The sequence below is a fragment of the Etheostoma cragini genome, chromosome 7 (genome assembly GCF_013103735.1).
Source record: "Etheostoma cragini isolate CJK2018 chromosome 7, CSU_Ecrag_1.0, whole genome shotgun sequence".
Lineage (NCBI taxonomy): Eukaryota > Metazoa > Chordata > Actinopteri > Perciformes > Percidae > Etheostoma > Etheostoma cragini.
The window spans coordinates 24,259,511-24,286,595 of NC_048413.1; the positions used below are offsets into that span (position 1 = coordinate 24,259,511).

At 40.4% G+C, this 27,085-nt stretch overlaps 1 protein-coding gene across 4 annotated transcripts in view; it reads right to left on the reverse strand.

The window, feature by feature from the left end:
- The window catches only part of krt8 (keratin 8), a 32,255-nt gene extending 16,353 nt beyond the window's left edge, over positions 1-15,902 (reverse strand). For 3 of the 4 annotated variants that reach the window (XM_034875923.1, XM_034875922.1, XM_034875921.1), the window contains exon 1: positions 15,358-15,901. In XM_034875923.1, the coding sequence (XP_034731814.1) occupies positions 15,358-15,774 (417 nt within the window). In that variant the 5' untranslated portion in view covers positions 15,775-15,901. Of the gene's footprint in view, positions 1-10,257; positions 11,146-11,289; positions 11,555-11,679; positions 11,806-12,023; positions 12,189-12,325; positions 12,422-12,574; positions 12,636-13,389; positions 13,599-15,357 lie in introns of those variants that run through there. The other variant, XM_034875920.1, reaches the window with a different exon arrangement.
- Between the last annotated feature and the right edge of the window lie 11,183 nt (positions 15,903-27,085).

Genomic DNA, 27,085 nt, shown 5'->3' on the forward strand with positions numbered 1-27,085 from the left:
AACTGCCATTTCTGCCACTTGTTTGAAAGCCATGATGACGCTCTTTGATGGGTGGGCAGGAAAGCAGAGAAAGGGGAGGTAACCTTGCCCCTTATGACCTCATAAAGAACAAGATTCCAGATTGGCCCATCTGAGCTTTAATTTTCTCAAAGAAAGAGCAAGATACCCAGGGCTTGGTTTACACCTATTGCCATTTCTAGCCACTGGGGGACCATAGGCAGCCTGGAGGAACTCATATGAAAATATGTGAAAGTGAAATTTTCATGCGATGAGACCTCTAAAATGTCTTGCTCAATGTGTTTCTAGGTGACAATTAAAAAAGATAGATTTGCTCTTGGAATATCAGTATCGTGATGTGCTTATAAAGTATTCTCTGGATGATCAGTTCTTGAAGGTAGCATAAGAGACAACTATACACACTTTTATTACAAGGCTTCTTTTACAGATTGATGTCACTATCCTTTGATTTAAATTGACATATTGTTTATGCGTCTTTATATTTTTCTGTTTGTTGATGTTGGCAATATGTTGAATTCACTTCTTTCCAGAAATATGAAACAACTACTGTAGAAGCTCCTTTTGCTGAGAGCGCTTTTTTAGCCAAGGTACCACGTCCCGTACCCTGTAGTCTGCAGCCAAGATACTTCCAACTATTTATTTCTTCTGTTCCCATGGTTTATCACCTCCGGGGATCATCCTAATGAACATGCTTCTCCACTTACCTCTGAATCATGGCATTTTCACTCGTTGCATTCTAAAACCCGTTGCACATCAGAATTGTCATGAACGGGTGTCAAAAGTTTTAAGGTGGCATTTTTATGAAATTTGAAATGTCCATACCTTATAATAAAGCAGGTCTATGAACTACGTGGATACTTTTAAAGTTTCAGACAGATGGTAAATGCAGGTACATTCAGACAGACAGTATAAGAAAACTAATATTTTTTTTACATTAAAGCATGCAAACATGTTCTAGTAGAAACCCCCCAATAACAAGTGGGATCGTGAAAATGATCATGATATGGAACCATTAAGACAAACACATGACACAGCCTGATGGTAAGGTCCACACGTCATTTAACATTAAACCTGAGCTTCCATAAGAATGCTCACCCAAATGTGAGCACATTACATGCATCGATGACTGGCTAGTATGCTCTGCAAGTATTCTCGCTACTTCTGTCAGTTTTGTTCTCACATCTCTTTATGCATGTCTACCCAAACACAACTCATAGTACTGCAGCATTGGATATTATGATTGAAAGACCAATCTGTGCAGTACAAAGAATTCAAAGATCAATCTGACCACTGGCTATTGAGCCAATGAGGAAGGGATAAAAAGGGATATGAATAAGTAGTGCAGGTACTGCGTACAAAGTAATGCAATGTGTCAAATAGAAACTCATAATCCAATACTATCACAATATCTCCTTTTTTTATGACTTATAGTCTCAGCTCATCGTCTTTTGCTTTGGCATTAACCTCATCGGACTCCTTCAAATGGTGGCGCTTGACTGATTTATGTTCAGATTTGATTTCTGCTTTCTCCACCTCAATCCTTTGTTAAGGCTTGGTTACCCAGGGCAATTTACTAGGCAGATCTGTCAGAACATAATGCCAAGCACCTCAAGGTAAAACCACACCTCTATGCATATCTGACGCATTGAATCTTTGACTCTCTCTTTCCAATCATAACTTGTTCTACTCATTCCCCTGTGACACATTTCAAAAGTTCAGAAAGCTTCTACTCCAGGTGGTGAGTAACTCCACTGCATGCCACTGGAGTAACTTTCACATATAAGTCTTATGTCTGAAATGCCACAGCTGACTGTATTTCTGAATAAATATTAGGCTTACGTTGAATGAAATAAACCCAAAATACAGTTTTTGTATGGCATAGGTGCATTAAATGTAGGAATCTTTGATTTAGTGTATCATTTTACATGAATGAATGGATTTCATAATATTAATACTACTGCTACTAATAATAATAATGATGTATCCTTTATTAGTCCCACAAGGGGAAATTACAAGTTACACTCTGTTGTTTTTACACACAGACCTGCATTACACACAGATGCTCAGTACCTATGCATGCACTGAATTGAGAGATGTCACAGTGAGATAAAGAATGCAAAGCAGGTCACCTCCTTATTCTTTAAATTCCTCTCATGGGAAATAAACAACAAATGCTTCATATATTCAACTAAGCTCACCAGTCACTCATTCCTTTGACTGACAGTTTGGTGTTAATCATAAGGCCCTGGGTTTCTATTACTGAGCTGTGCTGTTTTAATGTGTTGCAGACAATGCCAACATTGTTTTACAACGCTAGACGGACAAGAAGGGTACAAATTGAAAGAATTCAGGGTTCTCTGTTTGTAGTCAACTCCCATCAAACAGCAGGTTCAGGTGCATGAAATGGTTGGCCTATCACTTCAGAGACTACAACTAGCCTTAAAATAAAGTTATATAATTTGGACGGCAATAATTAAATATTTGAAATAAACTGATGGACGTTTTGGATGGATGTCTGAGATTTCCCCTGTGATAGTAAAGCAGAGTTGGTGTCGGCATTGAGTAAAGTTCCTTTTTTCCCACATAACCTGTTTGAGTTAGTGTACTTTACTACACATTCATGGTGGTTTGGCATCAGGGGCTCTTATTTGTGATTTACACCTCCACGCCCTTTCACACCCACACACACACACACACACACCCACACACACACACACATACCCACACAAATACACACACACACACACACACACACGCACGCACACGCACACACAACCTCAAACATGCACTAACTCTGCATGCTCAGACTATTTGGCACCATACCTTTTCTCTTTGAACAAAAGAAATAAGAAAAAAGCATTATAAACAGCTATTAGAGTACACAAAATACGGATTTTTGTGCTCTGTTCTCTAATATCAACTTCAATTTGTAGTTCAATTGGGATTATAATCAATTACTTGTTTTGAGGATGAGTCTTGGATTCCTTGTTGCAACACCTACTTATATCACCAAGTGCCTTGGCCATGAAGACAAGCTGTGACATTAATTAAATCTACCAATAACTGTTTTACTTTACTTTTTTGTAAATGGAAGTAAAATGCAACGGGTTTCATACATAGTGAGTTATGCTGAAGCCTTGCCTGAACCTGTTCTCTGTTGGCAATGGTAAAAACAAGCCTTGCCTAAAGGCACCAATCAGAAAAGGGGGCAAAGCTGGAACAACTGTGTAGGGTGAGTCAGTCTTCAGAATTACAATGAACATACTGAGATGGTTACTCCCTGCCCCCACATGCTTGAAGCCCCATTTGTTAGTAAAACCTCAAGAAGAATTCCAGCTACTGATAATGATTCAAGATTTAGAATAAAGTTTATCTTAAAACTGTGCATTGACCTTTTTCAGGTTTTGGAGGGACAGGTAGACATAATCTTAATCATCACTATGTGTCAGTGGTGGAATGTAACTAAAGCCATTCACTCAAGTAGTGTACTGATATAGAATTTTTAAAATGCATGTACTTTATTTGTCTATAAATGCATGAATGAATGAATGAATTCATTCATGAATAATTATTTGTTTGTTTTCGTGTCTGGTTGCTTACATAGCCCACCAATTATAGGATTATTTGGACACATTTCCTATTGCTGACACAAAACAAGTATGCAAATGAAGGGTAAAAGTATAACTTTTACAATTTAAAAAATAACAACAAACAGCCACATTATAATATTGCACTTCATTCCATAGTGCAATGTTGCATTTTACTCTTACATTTATCTGACAGCTATACTACTCACTTACTTACTTACTTACTTACATACAAACTACTTGCTTTGCAGATCTACATTTTACATTTAATGCATATGATCTGTAAAATATGATTCATTATAATGGTCTAAAATGACCCAGCAGCATGGCTAGATTACCTGAGACCAAGAGGACCCTGGGGCAAAACATTGTTTTTGAGCCCCTGTTGCCAACCTTCTTCACTAGATGAACAAAACCAAATACCAACCAGAGACCAACCGGTACTCCTAATACTGCAACACATCCTGCTTTCATTTCAACACAAAGTAAAGTAACAATGTACTGTTCTTGAAATGATGAACACAATTTGAGATGGAATGACATTTAGAGTCTGGCCCAGGAATGGCTGCACACATCTCTCGCCTCGGTCGTGACAGGCAAACATTGCGGTGGCTAGCACGTGAGCTAATAACGGCAATAGTACTCTCATTGGGAAGCTTATTGCTACCGTTCGGCACTGCACCCAACCCAGGCCGGGCTGGAAGGAGATCGGTGCCTGTTTGAGTTTACAACGGATCAGCGGATCACGAAGGGAGGGATAGAGTAGAAGAAACGGGGACTGCTAACAGCAAAAGGGACCACTTTTACTTAAGTGGGATTTTGAATGCAGTACTTTTACTTATTATAGAGTATACTGGAGTACTTCGCACTGCTGTAGTAGACCAAACCAAAGCGCAAAAAGGGAATATCTACACACGACACGATGAGTGAAAGTTGAAGAATTGTGGGATGTTGCTCTTGGAACATTCAGCTGATGCAAAAATGACACTTGTCATGGATTGTTATTACAGAATTTGAAGTGACTACAACCGGTTTTTGCTTTTCATACACACTTGAGCCTAGCAGCTTGGCTGTCAGCCCAGTTTCTAAGTAAATAATTAAATCCTCTGCACTGTTTAAATGTGTGGGAAAAACTTAGTAGAGATAGACACTTGGTAGAGAGACAGAGAGGTATTGATACATACAAGTCAAGCGTGAAAGGTTGTAAATCTTCCATGCATCTTTGTTTTAGGGTGGATACTGTTATGCCTACACCCTCATCCACAATGATACTAAAGACTCTATTTTAATGATGATGCAGGTGCCTTAAGGGTGTGTCCACATCCACTTTTGTTAATTTGATGGCGGAAAAAAGGGTCAGTGTGCCGAGCGCGTTTCAAATGGGTTGTACTTAATGTCTTCATTAACCCTTGTGTTGTCTTCCCATCAACCATCATGTTTTGCTATTTCCAATATTTTTTTCTACGCTTTTTCTTTTTAATTTATAGCCTAATTTTTATTTGACATTACATTACACATCATGTTTCACGTTATACAAAAACAATTTCTCGTTTTTTAACAGCGCTTTTTGTCTCTTTTTTTGTCATTTCTTCCGAGGTTTTGGTCACTTTTTTAAAATGCCATAAAAATTCATTAAAACAAACAAAATTTGGTGAAAGTAATCATTCAATTTACATGAAGAACATTGTGGGGCATCCATGTTATTTTTAGGCAGTTTGGTTGAAAGAAAGCCAAGTTCCTGATATTAAAAATACAAAAAACAAGGTGGACCTGAGGACAACACAAGGGTTAAATCATAGGTGTGTTTTGGGCGTAACATGCTATACACCAATCCGACTGTCATCTCCCATTCCCTTTAAAAGCCAGGTACATTTGTACCTTTGCGAATTCCTATTACAATGTTGGATTTGCACCGTGACATTTTTATAAGTAATGTTTTGCATGTGTGTGTGTGCTGCTGCGTTTCCCTGTGTGTGTGTAAAAAGCATAGTGTGTGTGCACTGTACATAAACCTAGGCGCATTTTACCAATGCGCTGTTGAAATAACAATTAAATGCTGCGTTATTGACTTTAGACCAAGTTTTTTGTTGGTTGATGGCGCGATCACTTCCCGCTGCCTCAAGATAGCAATACGCCCAGAATTCCCCTGAACACACCTCCCTGTAAGACCAGCACGCCCATGGCCGCAATATGGCCGCAGGTGCATTTGCTCTTGAAACAACATCTTAAAATATCAAAGACGCTTGCATCGGGCTTTGCGTTGGGCTTCGCGCCAAGCTGCGCCGGGTGCCAGATAGGGCCCTAACACTGTCTGCCTGTTAGAAGATAACTGGCTACTCTTATTTAATCCATGAAGCAAACAGACACAATAGTGCATCAAAATAGACACTGGATCACAGCTAAATGGATTCTCTAAATCCGGCAGATGGATCTGAAAAACTGTATGCAGAAAAAGAAGTAGTGCAAAAAAGACTGTTGTCATACGTTATAAGTAAAATCCCCCATCCTTCAGGCCTTAGCTCAACATTTTTATCAGAATCTCTGACTGTTGTAGCAATCACTTTAAATAATTAGGAAAAGAACCAAGCGGATTCTGATCTCAGTCACCCATGCCATGGACTTTTCAGCAAGCTGCCATAGGGCAGAAGATTCAGAAGCATCCAGTCCAAGAACAACAGATTCAGGGAAAGCTTCTTCCTACGAGCCGTCAGGCTACTCAACACGAAGCCCCCCTGCCCCTCCATCCATCACCTCATGCACATCTGCCACTTTGTCTAGCTACACAGCTACCCTGGACCTTGTCTATTGTTATTGTCATTTTAATGCACGCACTTCCACTCTGCACTGTAGATAGCTTTATAGCTACCTTTGGTCTTTTTAACTGTTATTAACATGATTATAGGTTGTTTTATTTGTATTTTTTAGATGGTTTCTTTTCTATTAGTATTATTGTGGCACAGTTGGGGAGGGCAGGATACAAGCATTGCATTGCATAACTTGTAATTGTAATGACAAATAAACATCTTGAGTCTTGAATCTAACTAGAATATCTAAAGATCAACCAGCAATCAATCTTACTGATGCAAATATGAAGAGTAGCATTGTGCTTCTAATAGAGGATGTGCCTTGTTTCATTCAAGCAAAATGTGAACTTTAAAAGAGGAGACAAGAATGTAGGCCACAACAATATCTTACTATGAGGTTACATAACCATCTCTGTATGAAGACACAGAGAGGGAGCTGACACACCTCCAAACGCTTAGCTTCACATCATGCATCAACGAGATGCATGGTTGAATGAGAAGAAACAAAAAACAGCCTTTATTTTTACTTGTGTGTATTTTTACTTTTGTGTACATCACTGTCCTCTGCTTATGTTAAAGTGGTGTGCATCTTGGTGGACCAAACATCTGCCATCATGTTCACACGTTCTCCTCCCTTTTTATACCTCGCCCAGTCTGTGTTCCCATGAAAGATTACAAATCAGACAAAGAATGACACTTAGGGTGGAACGGCTGCATCTGATTCACACTTCCTAAGCGTTATTACATGCACTGTGTGAAATGACTGTTAGATTTTATCAAACTGTCTATCAATTGCTACTTAGACCGTTTCTGATGCATATCTTGAAACAGCAGTGAGTAGTATTAAAGTAAATATTGTAAAAACTATTAGTCAAATTTGTAATTATTAGTGTAACAACAACAATTTAGCAAAATGTGATGGAGTTTCTATAGCAGAGTAGAAGACAAAAACCTGGCATGTGGTCCAGGGCGCTGGTGAGATTACATCATACTGCCTCTTGTGGAAAGAGTAAAATGGATGCCAGCTCAGGTTGCTACATGCTGAAATGCTGGATGTCACTGCTCCACCCTCATGGTGGTATCTTCAATAAAGGGCGATACTTTTTACTAGCCCTAACAGTGGTATTGTTTTCACCCTGTGAGTCTGTGTGTGTGTCATCATGGCAAAACGTTTACCTGGAGAATTACCACAGGGGCGGTTATGAGTCCTGTGCCAGGTATTTCTATGTCTTTCTGTCTGTGGATAAATGTTGATACTGCAGTAGCATCACAACTGAGCAAGATGCAGTCACATAACTTTACAGGAGTGTAGTTGAGAACAAACTGAAGGCTGAGAAGATGGGTGTGGTCCAAGCGAGGGCGCCCAAAGTGGGGGGGGTAGGAAGTTGGGAAGGGGCCAAATGCAGTGATGGAATGTAACTAGGTACATTTACTCAAGGACTGTATTTAAGTTCAAATGTTAAGGTACATGTACTTTACTTGAGTCTTTTATTTTCTTTTTTTCCGCCCCGTTATTCCCACGTGTCACAGAACCGTAAGCCCACCCACGACCTTTCCCTACACCTAACAGTGTCAAAAGTGACGCCAATAGTCCCAACCAAGCGTGTGTTATTTGAGGCTAAAGGAGACTTTAAGGGTCAACAACAACAGCAAAGGCACCTGACCAAGGGACTGTATTTAACAAGATGGGAGTGAGAATGTGTTGCACTCCCCCCTTGCTCCTGTCAGCAGAAAAACTCTTGCAACTTTCAGCGGGAGGAAGATTTTGGATTCAGCGTTGGGAAGTATCAGGTCTCGTGATGTAACAAATTGCTTCATGGCAATGCACACCTATGCCCATTCATAAATCTGCTAACAAGGTAGCAATGGAGTTTTTCCGAAGTTTTCACACTATCTTATGGCTGAGCCGGCAAAAAAGAAACAGAGAACAGAGATACAGAAGAAAAAGGAGACTGATCGAGCGAGGAGTCAGACACAAGTAAACATAGGAGCTGCCAGATATCTATTCTGAAGCTGTTGGGGGAGCACTGTAGAGAAACCTACGTGCAAAAATATAGGGAAGAAATGGCCAAAACTGCATAGCGCCCCTTTAAAGGGAATGGGACACACTCTGATTGGTTTACAGCATGTTACGCCCAAAACACACCGATGATTAATGAAGACACTACCTACAACCCTCCGGCGCATGGACCCTTTTTCCTGCTCTCAAACTAGCAAAAGTGGATTTGGACATGCCCTAAAGGCACACACTCATGCACGCATGCGCACACACACACACACACACACACAAACACACACAAACACACACACAAACACACACACAAACAGGGTGTTCCCAGCATTTACTACAGTGCTCCTTTGAGAGGGCTCATCCTGACCTGCAGGGTAACTTGCTCAGTTGTAGTGATGGGATACTGCTCCCTGGTGGTCAGTTGATGTTGTCACAACCTGGCTCTTGGACCGTGACAAGTATGGAGACACACCACATTTAAAGGTATAACAAAAGTAATTTATTTTAGCAAATGATAAATCATACGTCCAAATAGAACGCAAAACAAAGCACGTCATGTTACAATCAGTCCAGTCAGTAATGAAGGTGTGAATGAGTGAAAGTATAGTGCAGGTATAGATGTTGAAGTGTGGAAATAAGGCAACGAAGAACTCAAAATGACCCTAGCCATATCCTTGAAGGGGGACGCCTCCGCTGACGGAGAGAAGAAGAAAGAGCCACACACTGCACTAGTACCAGGCTTAAGTAATCGGCACACACTGGGGCCCTCAGGTGTTCACGATTAACCTAATGAAGCAAGCACAGGAAAGTTACACAGGACAGCCCCACAGGGGTTGTCACAATGTAAATGAAGAACAAGGTACTTTATTTTTTCTAGACACTTTTGTCTGTGTGCCTGTTTGCACTCTTATTCAACATGTGTTTCTTAAACCTGAATGCTGTTTATAAAGATGCGCTTGAGCTGCCCACCAGTTGCAACCACCCTATAGCACAATCAGTTGGAGGGTCATAGAGCTGTTTCTAAAGAGCCAAGACAAATCATTGTTTTATACGTACAAGTAAGCTATATACCACATAAAACAGGACTGCAACATCCTTCCCTTCTGGTGGACCATCCCAGGGACCTTATTTTGGGGAAAATATGTACCATAGTAAATGGTAAAAGACCAATAATTATTTGATTGAGCCATGAATTATATATACATAATGTTTATCGGTGAGTTTTTGTCTTTCATCCACATGACATTTTCTCGGTCTAGAAGGCACCAACTTCTAAAAAAATTGAAGACATATTCATCTTTCCAGCAGTGAAATATCCCTTTCAAATCATGTTTAAACTCATGTTTAATTAAAAATGTACTCACTATTTTAGGTTTATTTTAACTCAACTCTATTTAGTACTTGGAAATGTAAAAGTCACTTTGACCGCTGCTCACATTATCTTACATGTACAGTACTGTTGTTGAATTCTACATTCAGAAAGCAATGAATTATCACAATCTAAACATGGCCAGTTAAGTCTTTTTAATTTGTCAATGTACAATTTTGGCCCATCATCCAAAAGAATCCAGAGTTGACAGAGCCTAACCCTGACCCTAATCCTGACCCAAGGCCGATACTGATACACATAAAACAATGGTGTAATTTGACTGAAGTGTTCATTACAAGTTTATTTTCAAACATATAAATCAGATTGTATTAATGTATACTTATCCTCCCTGGTTAAAAAAAATGACTACCTGGATTATACCTGTCAGATGTATTGGAATGTTAATCGACTACTACTACTTGTTTATTTCTCTTTGATTCATCATCAAAAATGAAAACAAATACATCATTATCTTTCAGTAAACACATTTTTATTTGGTTTGATAGCAAAAACAGCTCATCAGAACAACAGTTAGATGTGGGCAGCCTCCTAAGGGGTTGAACAGTTTCAGTCACAGGACACGCATAGGGAAAACATGCACTACTGTTCCTACTGTAGCAGGCAATTTTGAGACCTTAATTGACCAACAACACTGCACATTTCAGTACATTCACATTCCTTTAACAACTCCACTGTCTATGCAAAACCTTTTTCAAGGATCCTTTGTGTATGGAATTTCTGTTGCATAGATGTCAAGGGAGTGATACACACATACATATATATATATTCTTTTCATAGTTGCATTGTGTGTTTTTATCTCACTTTCTAAGACAAATTTCCTTCTTAAGTACAGACAGTCAGACAACAGACATACACAATAGGTTCGTTGGTCCCTTTCAGATCTTTGGTAGTGTTAGGATCATTTATTGCTTCATGAAAATAATATTTAGGCTCTATCTTAGAATGGCTGGCAAGCATTTTACTTCATAGTTGGACGGGAGTGGGGGGGTGAACTGTAAGTATAAAACTAACAGAGATGCAGAGGAGATCATAGCAGACAGGTAGCTACACCTCTAAACTAGACAGCTCAATCCGCAATAACTTCAGAGGACTCAGACACCACTCTGCCGTCCTTGGTCTCAATCATCTTGATAACAACGTTCTTCTTGCTCTGGGTGGTGCTGTAACCGCCGCTGCTGCCACCGCTGAAGCCCATGCTACTGCTGCCCATGCTACTGCTGCCCATGCTGCTGTATCCGCCTCCATATCCGCCTCCATATCCGCTGCCAAACCCACTGGAGTAACCGCTTGAGTAGCTGCTTTTAACGTTGTCCATAGGATAACCACCGTAGCTTGCTGTTAAGAAAAGGGAAGTAAGAGACAACAAATTAACGTGAAATCTGTTTAAACTGAAAAATTAACAAAATCCAATCCAGTAAGATTTTTATGACCTCATTAATGCAAAGACAAATTAAGGAGATTTTGACAAAGATCACTTACTGCTCTGTTGGGAGATATTGATAGACTTAATGCCATTCACCAGCCTGTCCTCCTCTCCCTCCAGCAGCTTCCTGTAGGTGGCGATCTCAATGTCCAGAGCCAGTTTGACATTCATCAGGTCCTGGTATTCTCTGATCTGGCGGGCCATGTCCTGTTTGGCTCTCTGCAGGGCATCTTCCAGGTCCCTAATGCGAGACTTGGCGTCCTTCACAGCCATCTCACCGCGCTCTTCAGCCTCAGCAATCTGGGCCTCCAGATTGGCACGCTGGGAGACGATTTTTGTAAAGTAAATCTCTGTCCACTCTCTTGTTTCTTTCATGACAATAACAATCTATAAATGATGGTTCAAAGTGGCGTAGCATGCTCCCACAAACATTTGTTTTTCCATACCTGTCCCTTGACAGCATCAATCTCTGATGTCAGTCTCTGGATCATACGGTTGAGGTCTGCAATCTCTGTCTTGGTAGACCTGAGGTCTTCTCCGTATCTGCTGGCGGATGTCTGCATCTCTTCATACTAAATAAATATCAACAATACAAGAAATTACAAACTGGAAACTCTATTGATCAGAACACTGCTTGCACTGAGCCATGAGCCGATTAATGTATTGCTGGGGTGACAAATGTTTTCACCTTTCTTGAAGAAATATTTAATCTATAATCATGACAAGTACAATTTTGAAGGCACATTAAAGAAATGACAGAAACATGACCATAAACAAAGTTCTCAATCACCTTGGACTTGTACCATGACTCTGCCTCGGCACGGCTGCGGTTGGCGATGTCCTCATACTGAGCCTTGACTTCAGCCACAATGGAGTCCATGTCCAGGTTGCGGCTGTTGTCCATCTCTACAACAACTGAAGTGTCCTTGATCTGGCTCTGGAGCTCATGAAGTTCCTTAAGAAATACAAAAAAAAAACTCATCCAACTAATTCACTTCCAGGGAAAGCACACGAAGCGAGTCAAGATGCTTAACCGATGTAGAGAGAAAGTAGTAAAACAAACAATGGCATTGAGATGATTTTGGGCTTTACCTCCTCATAGATGGACCTCAGGAAGTTGATCTCATCTGTCAGACTCTCCAGCTTGGCCTCCAGCTCAACCTTGTTCATGTAGGCCTCATCAACATCCTGTAAAATAAAACCAACCAATTAAAAACTTTGTTAGAAATTAGACATCGCAAATAACTGACATTGTCTTTGGGAGAGAGGTGCTAGAAGACGTTGTACACAGGGTATCAAATGTGCTACTGAAAGACAAGTTGAAGAAATGATGATGCTGACCTTCTTGATGAGAACAAAGTCATTCTCACACTCTGTGCGCCTGTTGATCTCATCTTCATACCTGAGAGGAAATAAAATATAGGTCTTGGTTGGATTTTGAATATTCATAAAGTCTCATTTCATGCTCCTTTAGGTTTCAGAGTTTATACGCCAATGCAACACTAGGAGGTGCAAGTAGTCCATGCCTAACTCTTGAACTCCTTTGGAACGTTTGGCTCACACAGAGCCTGACTCAGGGCCAAGCGTGAGAGGTGCTATGGATATTTCTCCTTTGGGGCTGCTCGGAACCCAAATGATATGATTTATTTTCTGTGGACAACTGACAAATATGTGTGGGACTATTGTACCTGTTTTAGTTGGAGACATGCATGTCAGCATGATTGCATTAGTACTTGTGTCCTCTTGTGTAAATCTATAGGTGGCATTGCTGACAGGCAACTCTATAAAATTAATATGATTTTTACCTCCAGTCATGTGTAACGGGTGTTTGGAACATGCTTCCTCAGTGCTGTAATTCCCTAGAGTTTGTATGACGCAAGTCAATGGACAGATGCAGGGAGTAGTCCACAAAACGATAAACTCAATGTGCTGCAAGGCTACTCTTGAAGCCCAAATTGGACTTGAGTTGTTGTATATTTTGCCTAGCTGTATTTTATTAATGAATTAAGATTCTATACATTTATAAAATTGTCCTTTGCAACATAAATAGAAAAGATGAATCTTAGATCAACACTATGCTTCTATAAGAGGGAGATCAGGCCTGACATTGCATAGAACAGTTACTATCTAGCCTTCATTGCCCCTTCCACACTCACTTGTTCTTGAAGTCCTCCACCAGGCCTTGCATGTTGTGCAGGTCAGCCTCCAGCTTCATCTTGTCATTGCCCAGGCTGTCGAGTTGTCTGCGCAGGTTGCCGATGTAGGCCTCGAACATGGCGTCGATGTTTGAGCGGGTGGTGGTTTGCCCCTGCAGCAGGTTCCACTTGGTCTCCAGCATTTTGTTCTGCTGCTCAAGGAAGCGAACCTGATGTGTACAAAAAGATGCAGAAAGTAGGATATTTTATTATGTTTATCATTAGGGTACATTAGGGTATTAGTACCATTGAAAAAAGCCTTCACAAAGAATCACAGACTTACATGCTTGTGTACTGTAATGAGTGTGTGATGACATATTCCTTGTCATCAGCTATTAATTATTATGAAATTCCCTTCAAAGGCATGACGTATCTGCAGTCTCTGCCTGACAAAACAACATTGCCTTGGGTTAACAAACCTAATACTCAATTATCAGGAACAACCATGCCATGCCTCCTATTTATTGTCTACAGTCTTTGTTGTTCTTATCTAACTTTGGAGCTTTGTAAGCTGCTCTTGGCTGTGTTTCCAAAAGGAAGGTCTGAGGGATGTGCATCCTGAGGAGGTAGAGGGTAGGGGGAACAAGGCTGAAAAAAGCCGGTGATGTCATAATAAAGCTAGTTAACCCTTCTTCGGCATGGCTTCCTGTTTTTGTACTGCAAAGTTCAAAGAAGGCAGAAAGAAGTGGGTGAAGCAAAGTTGGATCCGCAGGCAGATCCAGAAGGGTATATATTTAACTGTGTTATAGATGATGATGAGGGGAGAGCAGGGAGAAGAAAGGAGGTGGAAACGTGAGGGAGATGTATTAGCTGAAGAGAGGAGGAGGGGACAAGGGACTGTATGATGAAAAGGTGGGGACTTTGCATATTTGTGGACAGTAAAAGCAAGTCAGTGAGAGCAGACACTCTTTGTGACTCAATGGACCTTATTGCACTCTAAAGGTGAGATCTAACCAACAACATCTTATTGTCTCCATTTGAAGTGAAGTAAATACAGATAATAAAGTGCCTTCAAATTGAATGTCACCACAAGATAACAGACGATATAGAGGGTCGAAGTGTGTCTAATTTGTGTTGAGGCACTCAAAATGATCTTTCTATAATCATTGCATCAGGAGAAGGATAGTTGATATGTAGCCAGTGAGCTGCCATTGGCCAGAACATGAAACCAACTAGCCTTTTTAAATATTAACCCACTGCTAAGGCCTCAGACGACAGGCACTCCCGAGTATTACACGCTGGACTCAAAAGCTGATTTGAATGAATAAAAGTAAATCTACTCATACTCCCAATGGACACTCAAAATGTGTCCTTAAGAAAGAAGGCTTTGTCATTCAGTGTATTGTCACTCAGTATTCAGTGTGTGTGTGCATGTGTATGTGTGTGTTCGGGAGGGTGGGGGACACCAGGGCAGCAGAAAGAGCCACACCCCAGCCAAGGGAGGGACCATTCCCAAGGTAACTCGTATCACAAGCCCTGACACACCCATAGCTTTTTCTATCTCTCTCTCTTTGTCTTTCCCAATCTCTTCTTTCCGAAAGTCTGTTTTTCATCACTATAAAAGGGCAGCCTGAGCCAAAAAGTTTGAGAGCCTAACCCAAACTTTGAGCTACAGCCCTTGTTTTCTGCCTTGACTGCATTTGTGGGAGGAGGCAATAGCAGAGAGGGGGAATAAATCAACTTTCTCCATGCAGCAAAATTGAGGAAATCAGCATTACAGGACATGTGGCAAACATATGGACCTCTATATCAAACATTGCGTAACAGTGTCACATCTAAAGAAACATTCAGCTTTCTTGACTCCACTGTGACTGAGCTTCTCACACACTTAAAGAAGTTTTTGTCAGTTCAAAGAATTGAATAAGAAAGGGTTATAGGACCAATGCATGGGCAACCTGACTAACATTTGCTCCTATTACAATCTCTTACCTTGTCAATGAAGGAAGCAAAGCGGTTGTTGAGGGTCTTGATCTGCTCCTTCTCGTGGTTGCGGACAGCTGAGATGTTGGGGTCAATCTCTAGGTTCAGGGGGGCCAGAAGGCTCCTGTTCACAGTCACGGCTGTGATGGGGGTATGAGCACCCATGCCACCACCGAAGCCCATACCACCACCCATGCTCATGCCTGCACCACCCATGGTCATACCACCCATGCTTGAGCCCAGGCCGAAGGCAGAAGAGCTCGTGATGCCTCCAAAGCCCCTGTTGCCTCCTCCATAGGAACTCTTGACACTGTAGCTAGTGCGGGAAGCACCACCACTGCCTGCTCCACCATAGGATCTGCTGCTGAAGTTCCGTGGAGCACTGGAACTCTTCACAGAGTAAGAGGTTGTCTTATAACTGCTCATTCTGATAGTTGGAGTTTTTTTCCTTTTTGGATAAAATAAGTCTGGGAAGGTCAGACTGAATGCTCTTGGCGAGGCAGGCAGGCAGGCAGGCAGAGGGGAGAGACCAGAGTGGATAGAAAAGAGAAGAGACTCTTGGGGAGTTTTAAAAGCCTGTGGCTGTGGGAGGGGACTGTGGTGAGCTGCCATTGGCTGCAAGTTTGGGTGAGAGAGGGAGGCGGGGCTGTAACTTTACACTTCTATGACACATTGTCCACTCACTCAAAACCATTACCTGGTCTCTCAACAGGCTTCTCTGACATGTTGTTAGAAAAAGCCTGGGCTTTTGAGAGGATTGTCGAATGGTTATGTTTTTTGCTATGATCTCCTGAGTGCCTCTCCAGAGTAAGCACACCACAGCTGATTCAACAGGTCTGGTTAAATGTAAATAAAGAATAGATCCTCTACAAGTTTTAGAAATAGAGGGGTGTGTGTGCGGGTGGTGGTAGGGTGGTTGATTGGTGGGTGGTTGATGAGAATTCAGCAGCTCTTACACATCAATGCTGGTTTACTGCAACTGCTGTATTTCTGTAAATGTATAATACAGTGGTAAGGTATGTGTGCTTGTGTGTGTGTGTGTGTGGTTGTGTGTAAGGAGGGAGGTACTGCTGACTATCTCTGTGAACAAACAACACTTAGTACATTAAGCAACACTTTCCATCCATTCTTTTTTAATACATTAGTTTCATATCTACATTTTAGCTTTGCATTAGCTTAGCATTGTTAGAGGCCGCCTGAGATCTAAGAATTACATTGACCCCCCGCCCCCCATCTCAGCTGTTTATCATACTGAATACATAGCAAGTCAATACATAGCACAACACAGCGTAAAATCCACAAATTGTCATTCACTTATTTTTTTACTTTTGTACCTATTTCAAGATTTTATCAACCTGTATTTACAGAAATAAGTAAAACTAACACGTTAGTCTAAAATACGCAACAAGTACTTGGTTAGGTTTTGGAACAAATGATGGTTGCTTAAATAACTTATGCACACTTAAGTTAAAAAAAAAAGTAAGAAAAAGTTTACATTGGCTTTTGGTTTCACACAGAACAGGAACAGGACTATCCTGGATGCGGTCTCCTAGGTGAAAGTCCCGTGACCGGTCCATCCAACCTGACCTCCTCCCTATGCAGAGTTTTGTGTGTCCTCTACGACAAAAGATCCTAATTGACTTTCTATTGGCATTGTTTCTGTAGTACCATGGTATTGTTACCGTACTCTTGTTTTTTGGTCAAATGGCCTTTGAATGGGAGTGCTAGGGGCACTACTGTGATAGCATCAAAATCACTGTTTTTAACACTAAGAAGGCTCGACACAACATGAAACTTGCCTCGAAGTATCACCAGGGGCTCTACACATGAACTTAGGATTGAGAACATTTGGTTGTGTACACAGAGTTTAATAAAAATAAAGGTTTTGAACAACTCACTGTAGCTGTTGGTTTTCCGGTCGCCGTCCATCTCGCCAGTCAAAAATAGTCCAAGAAGGAGAGTAAAGATGGAATGCTCCTAAAGCTTAGTTCCATATAAATGCACAGATAATTTGTTGTATTGATGTTAATGAAACACAATTTTGACCTTGTAGTTGAAAAAGCAGCCTCATATAAGAATGGCATTGACTCTTATGGAGTCCATTCATTCCCATTTGGAGATCACCTATGTATTTTTGACGGGGAGACTGCCAGAAACAACATGACAAACATTTATTTTTAGTAAACTCTGAACGTAGACAAGGTTCTCAATGCTGGAGTTCATGTGTAGAGCTCCTGCGGATACTTCAATCGAAGTTTTATGTTGTGTCGAGCCTTCTTAGTGTTTTAAAAATAGTGATTTTGATTCTATCGTAGTAGTGCCCCTAGTAGTCCCATTCAAAAGGCCATTTGACCGGAAACAACAACGCAGTAAATCTACAAAAGTGGCACTTCCGTCTGAAATATGCTTTTAAACCAAAGTTGGACTCGGGTACACTCACAAAAAGACCCTAGGCTGCATTTTGGCGAGAGTTACGCTTTAACACATGCCTCCGCCATGTCATGTGATGGAGATGTTGGATGGTCTTTGTGCTAAGCTCAGCTGACTATAGCTTCAAACTTTTAATGGAATTGATCTTCTCATCGAACTCTCAGCAAGAAAGCGAACAAGCGAATATCCCAAACTGTCAAATGTAATAGTATGCACCATTAAAGTCTGTTGTAATCGAGACAAGAAAATGTTCTTTAACAAAAACACAAAAAAAAGATTACGATGCTGAGAAGTAGCTAAAATGTCTTTCTTTCAATTTTCAAGCATCTTTAAAACAGAAGTATACCCATTACCACAGCACTATGCTACAATGAGACATTTTGGAGGCGCAGTTTTGGATGCTTTAGGGCTCAGAATTCCTTGGCTGCTGCAGGGAACATGTATCTGCAAACCAGGTGAACGGCATTAACCAGCTGGCTTTTATTAGTGTCAAACAAGACTAAGTTAGGTTATGGACCATTGAGCCTGAGGCTTTTTAAAAAACACAATTCAGACTGGTTTTGTATGCTTATATACAAGGTGTTTGTGTCTGTATTACAGCAGAGAACTGTTCACTGTGTAAACACATGTCAATAATTCTGACACCAAACTCATAACCGAGCTTCTATTGCTATTGCACTATTGCTTGCAGTATGAAACTATAGCGCCTTTCATGTCGGCTAAACTTTCAGCTTTTCTTTCAACGAAACTGGCCCTGCATTCCTCTCCTCCACCATGCATTTCCTCCGCCAGTCCCTCACCACGATGACTCATGAGTCTTCCAACCCCCTTCACCATATCCTCTCTACTCCCTCTTCTCTAACGTTCTTCCTTCCCTACCAGTGGCTTTTGGCCTCGTTATTATCATGGAAACACACCGAAAAATAAAATATTTATGCCTTCTGTATGCCAGCCCAAGAGAGAGGCATTTGCAGCAGCAGTGCACAGAGTTGCAACGCTCAGAAGGATTGACTCAAACTTGAACAAGAACATGTGGCAATATCGATATGATGTTGTGAATCTGAGTTTTAGCTTTCGCCACACAGGAAAAATCTGGTAAGTTACTAAAATAAACAGCGTCAAAGGGGAATTCCTGCTTTGCTTTGTGAAATTCACATGACTGCGGTGAAATCGTGGTGATCATATATTGTATTATCACCAGGTTTTGAATCATGTGGAATGTTAATTCAAAACCCACAGAAACAAGAACAGATCGCTCTCAGAGTTAACTGAATTTTAGTAGTTCCGCCATGACTTGTGAAATGTGGTTGATCGCATGACTTTTATCACTCTGGCCTATCTAAATGCCTGTTACAAATTTAATGACATTCTGATGACGTTTTGTAGTTTTTCCTGTGCCAAAATGTTATAAACTGCTCAAAGTAAATTTCTGGACGTACGTGAAAGACAAAAGTAAAAATACTTTCTTACTTTTGACCACACACACACACACACACACACACACCTTTTTGAACACATTAATTATTAGTCACAATTTGATCTGTTATCACAGACATTATGTATAATCGAGAATATAATTACATATATAATTATAATTACAGTATATAATATAACTATTGTTATCATTTGAAGGATGTTGCACCACATTTCTTATTCATCAGGGGTGCTAATAATTTTGATTTCCCAAAGTGTACACATTTTTTCTTATGCACTTTGTCTATAGCCGCAGAATTTCCTTCTGCTCCAGTTTGGTGTTCTTTTTATTTCCATTTCAGCCAGTTTCCCATTATTCTGTCTATCTATCTATCTATCTATCTATCTATCTATCTATCTATCTATCTATCTACACACACACAGGTATATAAAATTGTTGTTTGTGACTGGAGAAATTAAGGATTTGCATAAATACTTTTTGAGAATAATGAACAATATGTAAGATGTGTATCCTTGTCTCTGATTGGCTAGTCTTGCTTGGGGCATACATATGATTCCTGCTGAGCTGATTTTAAATAAGGCTCCTACACTTAGTTGTTAGTAGGAGTAAATGAATGTGTCTTGTTCTTCTTTTAGAGGACTATTACGTTTAATTACAAACCCTGGCTTCAAAACTGCTCTTCAGTCAAGAAACAATTACATGAGACCTGAATAAAACATCAATCAATTAAGATCAATCACCAAATGGGATTTGTCCTTTTGATATTTGTGTGAACTTACTATGTGCTCGGGAGATAAATGCACATGTGAGATGTGAGTATCAATGGGTTTTAGAGTACCTAAAGGTGTTTGGGATCAATCCAGCCGTCACTCAATACTTTACAAACAACCATTCTGACAACACATGCAGCTGGCATTTCCTGAAGCCTCTGCTAACATTGTTAAGGCTTTCAATCACATTTAGACAAACTTAGTAGCACTACACTAACCTGCAATAACAACAGCATATTTGTGACTGTGAAGATTTAAACTCAGTTTGAGTTCCAGTTATTTACTCATTGGCTGGTATCCGTGTACGCCTGCCATTCATTCCATTCACCTTAATCAATTAGTAAGGAGGCTTTTATCAGGACCAGTCACATGCTTGAAGTGATTGTCGCCGTCTGTCGTTGCAACAAGAAAAGCTCGAGGTTTATAGTGTATCTGCAAATCACAAGCTAAACAGACGTCTCCTATCTCTTGACCTGGGCTGAGAGTTGGTGAGCAGGATATTGCAGCAAGATAAACGAGTGTGAACAAAGATGGACCTTCACACTACACTATGCATGCTGACACTACATAGACATCTGTGGATGACCTATCACTGTCAGCTCTGCACAAATCTGTCATAAGCAATGTTGTAATGTCCCAGCTACTGTATTGTGTGTGTGTGTATACAAGTAAATACTCTATTTTTTATTTTTTTTAATGAACAGAAACAGAAGTTCACACTTGGTTGGTGTAACCCGATAGTCCACTGTTGGTAATATAATGTTAATGTGTGTGTGTGTGTACGGGTGTGTCTGTGTGTGGGAGGGGGGTTGCCTAAGATTGTGTGTGTCGATGGGTGTAACTCTCTCACCCTTGTGCTCCTCCACTCGACCAGAAAAGTCACACAAGGCAATGGAACGTTTGTCGTGGTAGTCGCCACACACAATTTTTCAATATCGTAGCATTTGAAGGGTTAACTCGACGTTGCCCGTCACTGTCATGAGCTACTGTATGTTTTGATTGTGTGATAAATTTGATGTTTTGAAACTGGGTGATTTCATTGCAGTATGTCTTCAGCAATGACTCCAAGCTGTCCAGCAGCCCTTCCTGGCAGGATACAATACAATCACCCAGCACACTGAACAACACCCATTGTGTTCCAGTTGAGCTTTCCATACCATTAGTTAGTGGAATATGATCCTCCCTCTCAGATACGTGGTCCTGCTTTGCCTTACTAACCTCAGGATCAGCAGGTTTTGTGGTTTCTGGATGAATTAGATTAGAACATAGCCTCTCCAATCCTGGTTCGAGGCTGGTGTTCACTGTCATGCTTAGATAACATCTTGTAGACTAAGCCATTGTACTTTGTACTGTTGCTTAATAAATCAGAACTTAAAAGGTGAAATGCCAAAATGATAACCAGATTTCAACAATTAAAATGTCATAGATGCTGCCATTTATTCCTTCCTTAAACTCACCTAAAGTTGTCTTTAAAAATATTTTACCATTTAACAGAATAAGCCAAGCTCAAAAGTGACTGTACTAACATTTTAGAGCTTTTCATGGCACATATTTCAACTTTTCTTTTTTTTCTCTTTTTTTTTTTTAAAAGGTAAAGACATTATAATTAAAGGGTAGATCTCATTTTGTCGAGTCTGTCTCAAAACAACATTCACATGGCCGTGTGTATATTTAAAAAAATTATCAGTTGCTGCAAAGGTCCTACCTGTCCAAACTGGGCCTTTGTACCCCAATATCATAAACATGTGCACACACACACACACACATATATATATATATACACATATATATATATATCAAATGTTATTGATGGACGATACAAATTTTGCAGTCTTTGCAAAATGTAAAAAAAAAAATGCTGGCTTTGTGACAAACCATAGACTGCAGATGTTGTCCAGCAATGTAAACATTCCACCTAAGTCAAGTTGAAACAGCAACAGGTTTCCTTCGGTTGTAGAATACCTTTAACATGGAGCACTTCTGAGGTAATGTTTTGCAGCACATTCCATGTCCAGAGTGCATTTAAGGTGAAAGGACTCTGAGAACACCCTGGGGATATGTAAAAAAAAAAGAAGAAAAAAAACTTTACATTATGTCTTGGTACAGGGAGGAGCGTCCTAAAGATTCATTTAAAATTCAAGGTTGATTGCACCTGCATTTGCAGCTTCATATACATAAACCACTTTTTTTTAAATGATTAAGTTGCTTTAATCACCATAATCTTAAAACAGATAAAAATGAGCTTTGTACAGTTTTCTTTGTGGCATAAAATAGAATGCTATTTTTGTATTTGTCTGTCTTCGATGTCATTCTTTCTTATCAGCCTACTGCTTCAGAGATACTACTCCAAAGCAGACTGGAGCCAGGAATAAGGAACATTGATAGTTTATTGATAAATGGGGGGCTGGGGGGGGAGGGTGGACTGATATCTCCAGCAGGCAAACAAGTTAGCAGAGTGGGAAATCAGGTGAACAGACAGGCTGGCAGAGACAGCTGGGAATCCAGAGATCAGCACGTGAGGTGAGTTTCTGAAGACAGAATAATCCAATTAAGAACCACAGGCAGGCAGCAATAGAAGGCAGAGTAGTTGGCTGGGGCATGACCGTACCAGGGTGACATAACAATGTGGCAGGCACTGGATGGCTGGTCTTATCTTAAATAGAGTGCGGTGATTGGTGGAGATGAGAGGCATGTGTGCTGAGGGGTGATCAGATTCAGGTGTGTGAGTGTTAACCAAGGGAGCCAGAGACCACGCCCACTAACTTCAAACTGAGAATGCAGAAACACACAAAGCACACACAAATCATCCTAACAGGAAAATCAAAACACACTCATACCAGTGTCGGAAGGAAGGTATCACGGCCGGGGGTTCCTGTTTTACTGATATCCAGGGGCTCAAACAATACGAGCCATCTGATTTGGCAGGAAGAAATCCAAAATGTCCAAAGGAGGACAGTGAGGTTTTTGAAGTTCACTATTTTATCAAATACATTTGAAATATTCTTTATAGCTATTGGAATACTTATTGTGATAACCCCTGCCTGAAATACTGTTAAAGGTTAAGTGATATACTGCAGAGAAAATTATTATTTTAGGCGCCCAGGTACTCACAGCGCTTTCACATAGTACATGAACCATTCACACAAATTCATACACTGTGTAGACATGGGACTTTAGGGACAGGGATCAAACTATCAACCTTCCGACTGACAGGCTCTACTGCTGAGCCACTGTCCCCCCAGCCCATTCACAGATGATTTCACTTATTCAAACTGATTAGACTTCTGCACAGGTCAAAGTCTTGTGGAGCTATTGTGTGCATATGTCGTCATCAAACTACATTTACCAATATGAGGCATGTTTGTATGTGTTCGGTTGTAAAGGAATTACGTTGTTTACAGTGCCCTTGATACACTTGGTGTTTTGTTATTTGCCACACAGAGCTGGCTATTGAAGTTGACACACCCACCCTGCTCATACAGGAGCTGTGACGGTCACCTTTTCAAGTGCAACCAACATAAATAAAGGAGGTGTGTGTTGTACCTGCCAGGTACAACACACACCTCATAACAGGTGTAACCTAATCATCCTATGCATGAAATCCCGTTCTGAGGCCAGAGCCGGTAAAAGTGCTTTAGCCAATTGCAATGGTAAGGCTCTGAGTAATGTAAAGACTAATAAAGTTCATCCACTGTCAGTTTATAAAGCAAACATCACTTTACAGGTTATGGTATGGTAGAAAGAAGAACATTGAATGTGTAAGAAGATAATGAGCGACTGTAGCAGCATTGTGATAAAAAAAAAAATGTGATTATGATTCGTAAGATTTGGGGTTGAATTTGGACCAATGGGTTATTTTTTTATGCATGTATCTGTCGTGTCCAAACTTCATTGTGCCTTTTCTCCAAAGTAATGTTAAAATGGTGGACAACCTGGTGGACAAAATGAAGAAATACTTTAAGGATAACAGACAGGAGAGACTAGTAGCCGCGTTAGCAGTAAGTTGGATGTGTTTAGCTACTAGAGTGACCGACATCTGTTCTAACTAGTCATAGTTCAACATTTCAGCTTTAACCTAGTACATGCTCCCAGTGTGCACCAGGAAGTGTCCTTGGCTTAATTTGACATAGTGGTCAAACAATGGAATTACAATTTCTGGGTCCGTCATTTAATGCCCTCTGGCCCAAAAACCCTTTTTCTCAAAGACTTACATGGCGAAAGGGTCTGTTCTTGAGCTTGTTGTTTTAATATGAGTCAGCTGCTGGAAACATTCGAGAGCCAACCAAAAAAAACAGAATTCTTTACCAACTTGTGGAGGTAATGCTTATAGCTACTGTAGCAAGCTACAACTGACTAAAAAACGCCAACTGTTGCCATTTCAGTCGGTCGCCATCTAAAGTGAGAAGCATGCTTACCTCTGTCTGAACTCAAGGACCCATAGTTTCAAAAATGACATCGAATTTCGTTAAGTTTGTTACCACTTTTCTAACCTATAGACGTGTTAAGAGAACTGAAACGGGATGGGGCTTAGCGAATGTGAAACATTTTGTTTTTGACAAATTAATGACATTTAAAAAATGTCAACAACTTTGCACGGGCTACCTAAAATGTCCTACTATTTTGGAAGACAGATCTGCACATAAATTCTACAGAATAATCAACCAACCATCATGTTTCTTTCTCTACCACAGAACCAACTCCAGCCTGTTATTTATAACTCTCCCAGCAGTTTGAACAAATAAAATAAAGCACGGTGAGAAAAACATGGAGGGGAAAGAGGAGGTGGAGAGCAAAAAAAAAAAAGTTCCATGGAAAAGCCTGGTCCTCCTCAGCACAGCGGACCTGTCCCCAGTTTGCCAGTGCTCACAAAAGTTGGGTTCCTGTTCTCTCCTTCCTCTCTTTTTGAGCTGCAGCCTTCCTCTTATTTCAATTAATAACATATGCATTCAATATCTTCTCTGTTTCTGTCAACGAACACACACACACACATACACACACACACACACACACAAACACACACACACACACACACACACCACATGTTCCTCTTATGTTTCTCTGTACGATTCTACCTCCTCCCACTGACGATTTCACTCTAACCCTTCGACACACCCACTGTCGCTATGGCAACGGGGTTTACCACAGAGCAATGATGACTCTGCCAGATGCATATGGAAATAGTTTGAGTGTGGTTGCCTTGGATACAATGATACAAGGAACCATGCAATTTGTAATTACGCACTGTATTGAGCTACGTGTGGAAACACTGCAGCATGCGTGTGTCACTGGAGGTTTGAAGTCGCCTCTCTTCCTGGCAAAAAGTCTGGACAAGGAGACTCATTCACAGACGTAGGTAGTCCTTATGTAAAACAGATTTGTGTTAATGCACTGAGGCTCCTACTGTGAGCCTGAGTGTTCCCTTGGCACTTTCTCTGGAGCAAAAAGACTGCGTGATAACCTAAACTGTCCCTCCAGGCTGTAGAACAATGCAAAAACAAATAGGCAGAGGCTTTAAACTGAAAAAGGAAGTCTGGAAAGTTGTGTGGTTTTGTGCCAATTCCGAGTCTGTCTTTTTTTTTTTTTTTTTCTGAATTACAGAAAATTGCAAGTCAAATCTGTTTCCAATCAAAGTGCTGCTTACAATAGTCCTCTTGTTTTCGTTTGTGTGGGGTTTTAATTGCTTGAATGTAAAAAACTAGATGTGTAGGTCAAACATGAAGGTTGTCATTGATGAGCCACGTCAGACAATACTCAAAAGCTGTTCTGCAGCGTCCCTCAGGCAAAAGTCTTGCAACAAGACAAAATACAATTCTGTGTATTCTGCTCTCCTGGTGGTGGCTGTCAGGGCATGTGTTTTGTCTATATCATGGTTTCTTTTCATGTTTAAGTGAAAACAGAAATGCTTAAAATATCCAAAGGAAGGGATAGTTGAGTGTTATGCAACTCAGCAAAGGGCTGACTAATACTTTATACTTACTAGTATGAACTCATTCTCCACAAGGGCTTATAATGGAGACAGTTTTGAGGTTCTGCATGTTTAAATATAGCCATCAAAATGCCTCAAACAACATTTACTTGAAATCTACAAGTCTAAAAAGATTAAATTGTCAATACAAGTTGAGTTTAATTGTAGTGTTTTCATCTACAAATCACCAAAATTACTCTATCTGCTTTTCCAACAATAAACTTCAACCATGCAAACACCATGAAAACAAAATGCCACAACTTTCTGCCATAACCGTTGTATGTGTTGTACATGCTGGCAACGTTGGGGTTATATGGTTTGTCCTCATCCGCAAATCTCATGTCAAAGTAAAACAAAACATTTGAAAACACTTACAATTAACCATAAGTCTAACATTTCTATGCTTGTCCAAAAAACTAATTACGTATTCACAAGGTAATTATAGAAAGATAGATACATACAGTAGATTCACACAATAATAAATTACATCGAGTGAAACAAGTCTTGACCCGTCTCTCACTTGTCCCTACTTTATTGTTGATCCTTTATATGTCAAACGAACAGTAAGTAAAAGTGCAACTCTCCTAAGTATCATAAACTGAGATGTGACCACCCCCATGAAGCCCCTAGAACAATACCAACAGTGTGTTTAAAAAACCAGCACTTTACATCCAACAGGCTCAGTGGTGCTGAGAAAAGAGCATGGAAAAGAAAAGTAACAAGAAAAACATTGGAGTCCGGCCTAGAATGGAGAGTGCAGTGGGAATGTAAGGAGGATTTTAGAACCTAGTAGGGATAAGTAACACTTGCCTCAACAAGTGGTATTTATCACACTGAGAGGAACCCTTACTTTAGCCTATCCTCATGTCTGAATGAAAAAATGTTGTAGAGGTTTGGTGAAACCTATAGAGGGAAGAGGGGCTATATGGGGCTTTGGGCATATGTTATGACACTTTATAAGGAAAGCGTGTGTACTTGTGTCTGTTTCTTTCACTTTGTCTGCAAGTGTCATGAGTCTGAGTTAATTATATGTTTGCATATCTGTAAGTACACGTGGCAGGTTAAATTTGGAAAAGGCACAAACATAGCTGCTCGTAACTGGTTCCACTGTTCACTCCGCATGCTGTATGATTCATA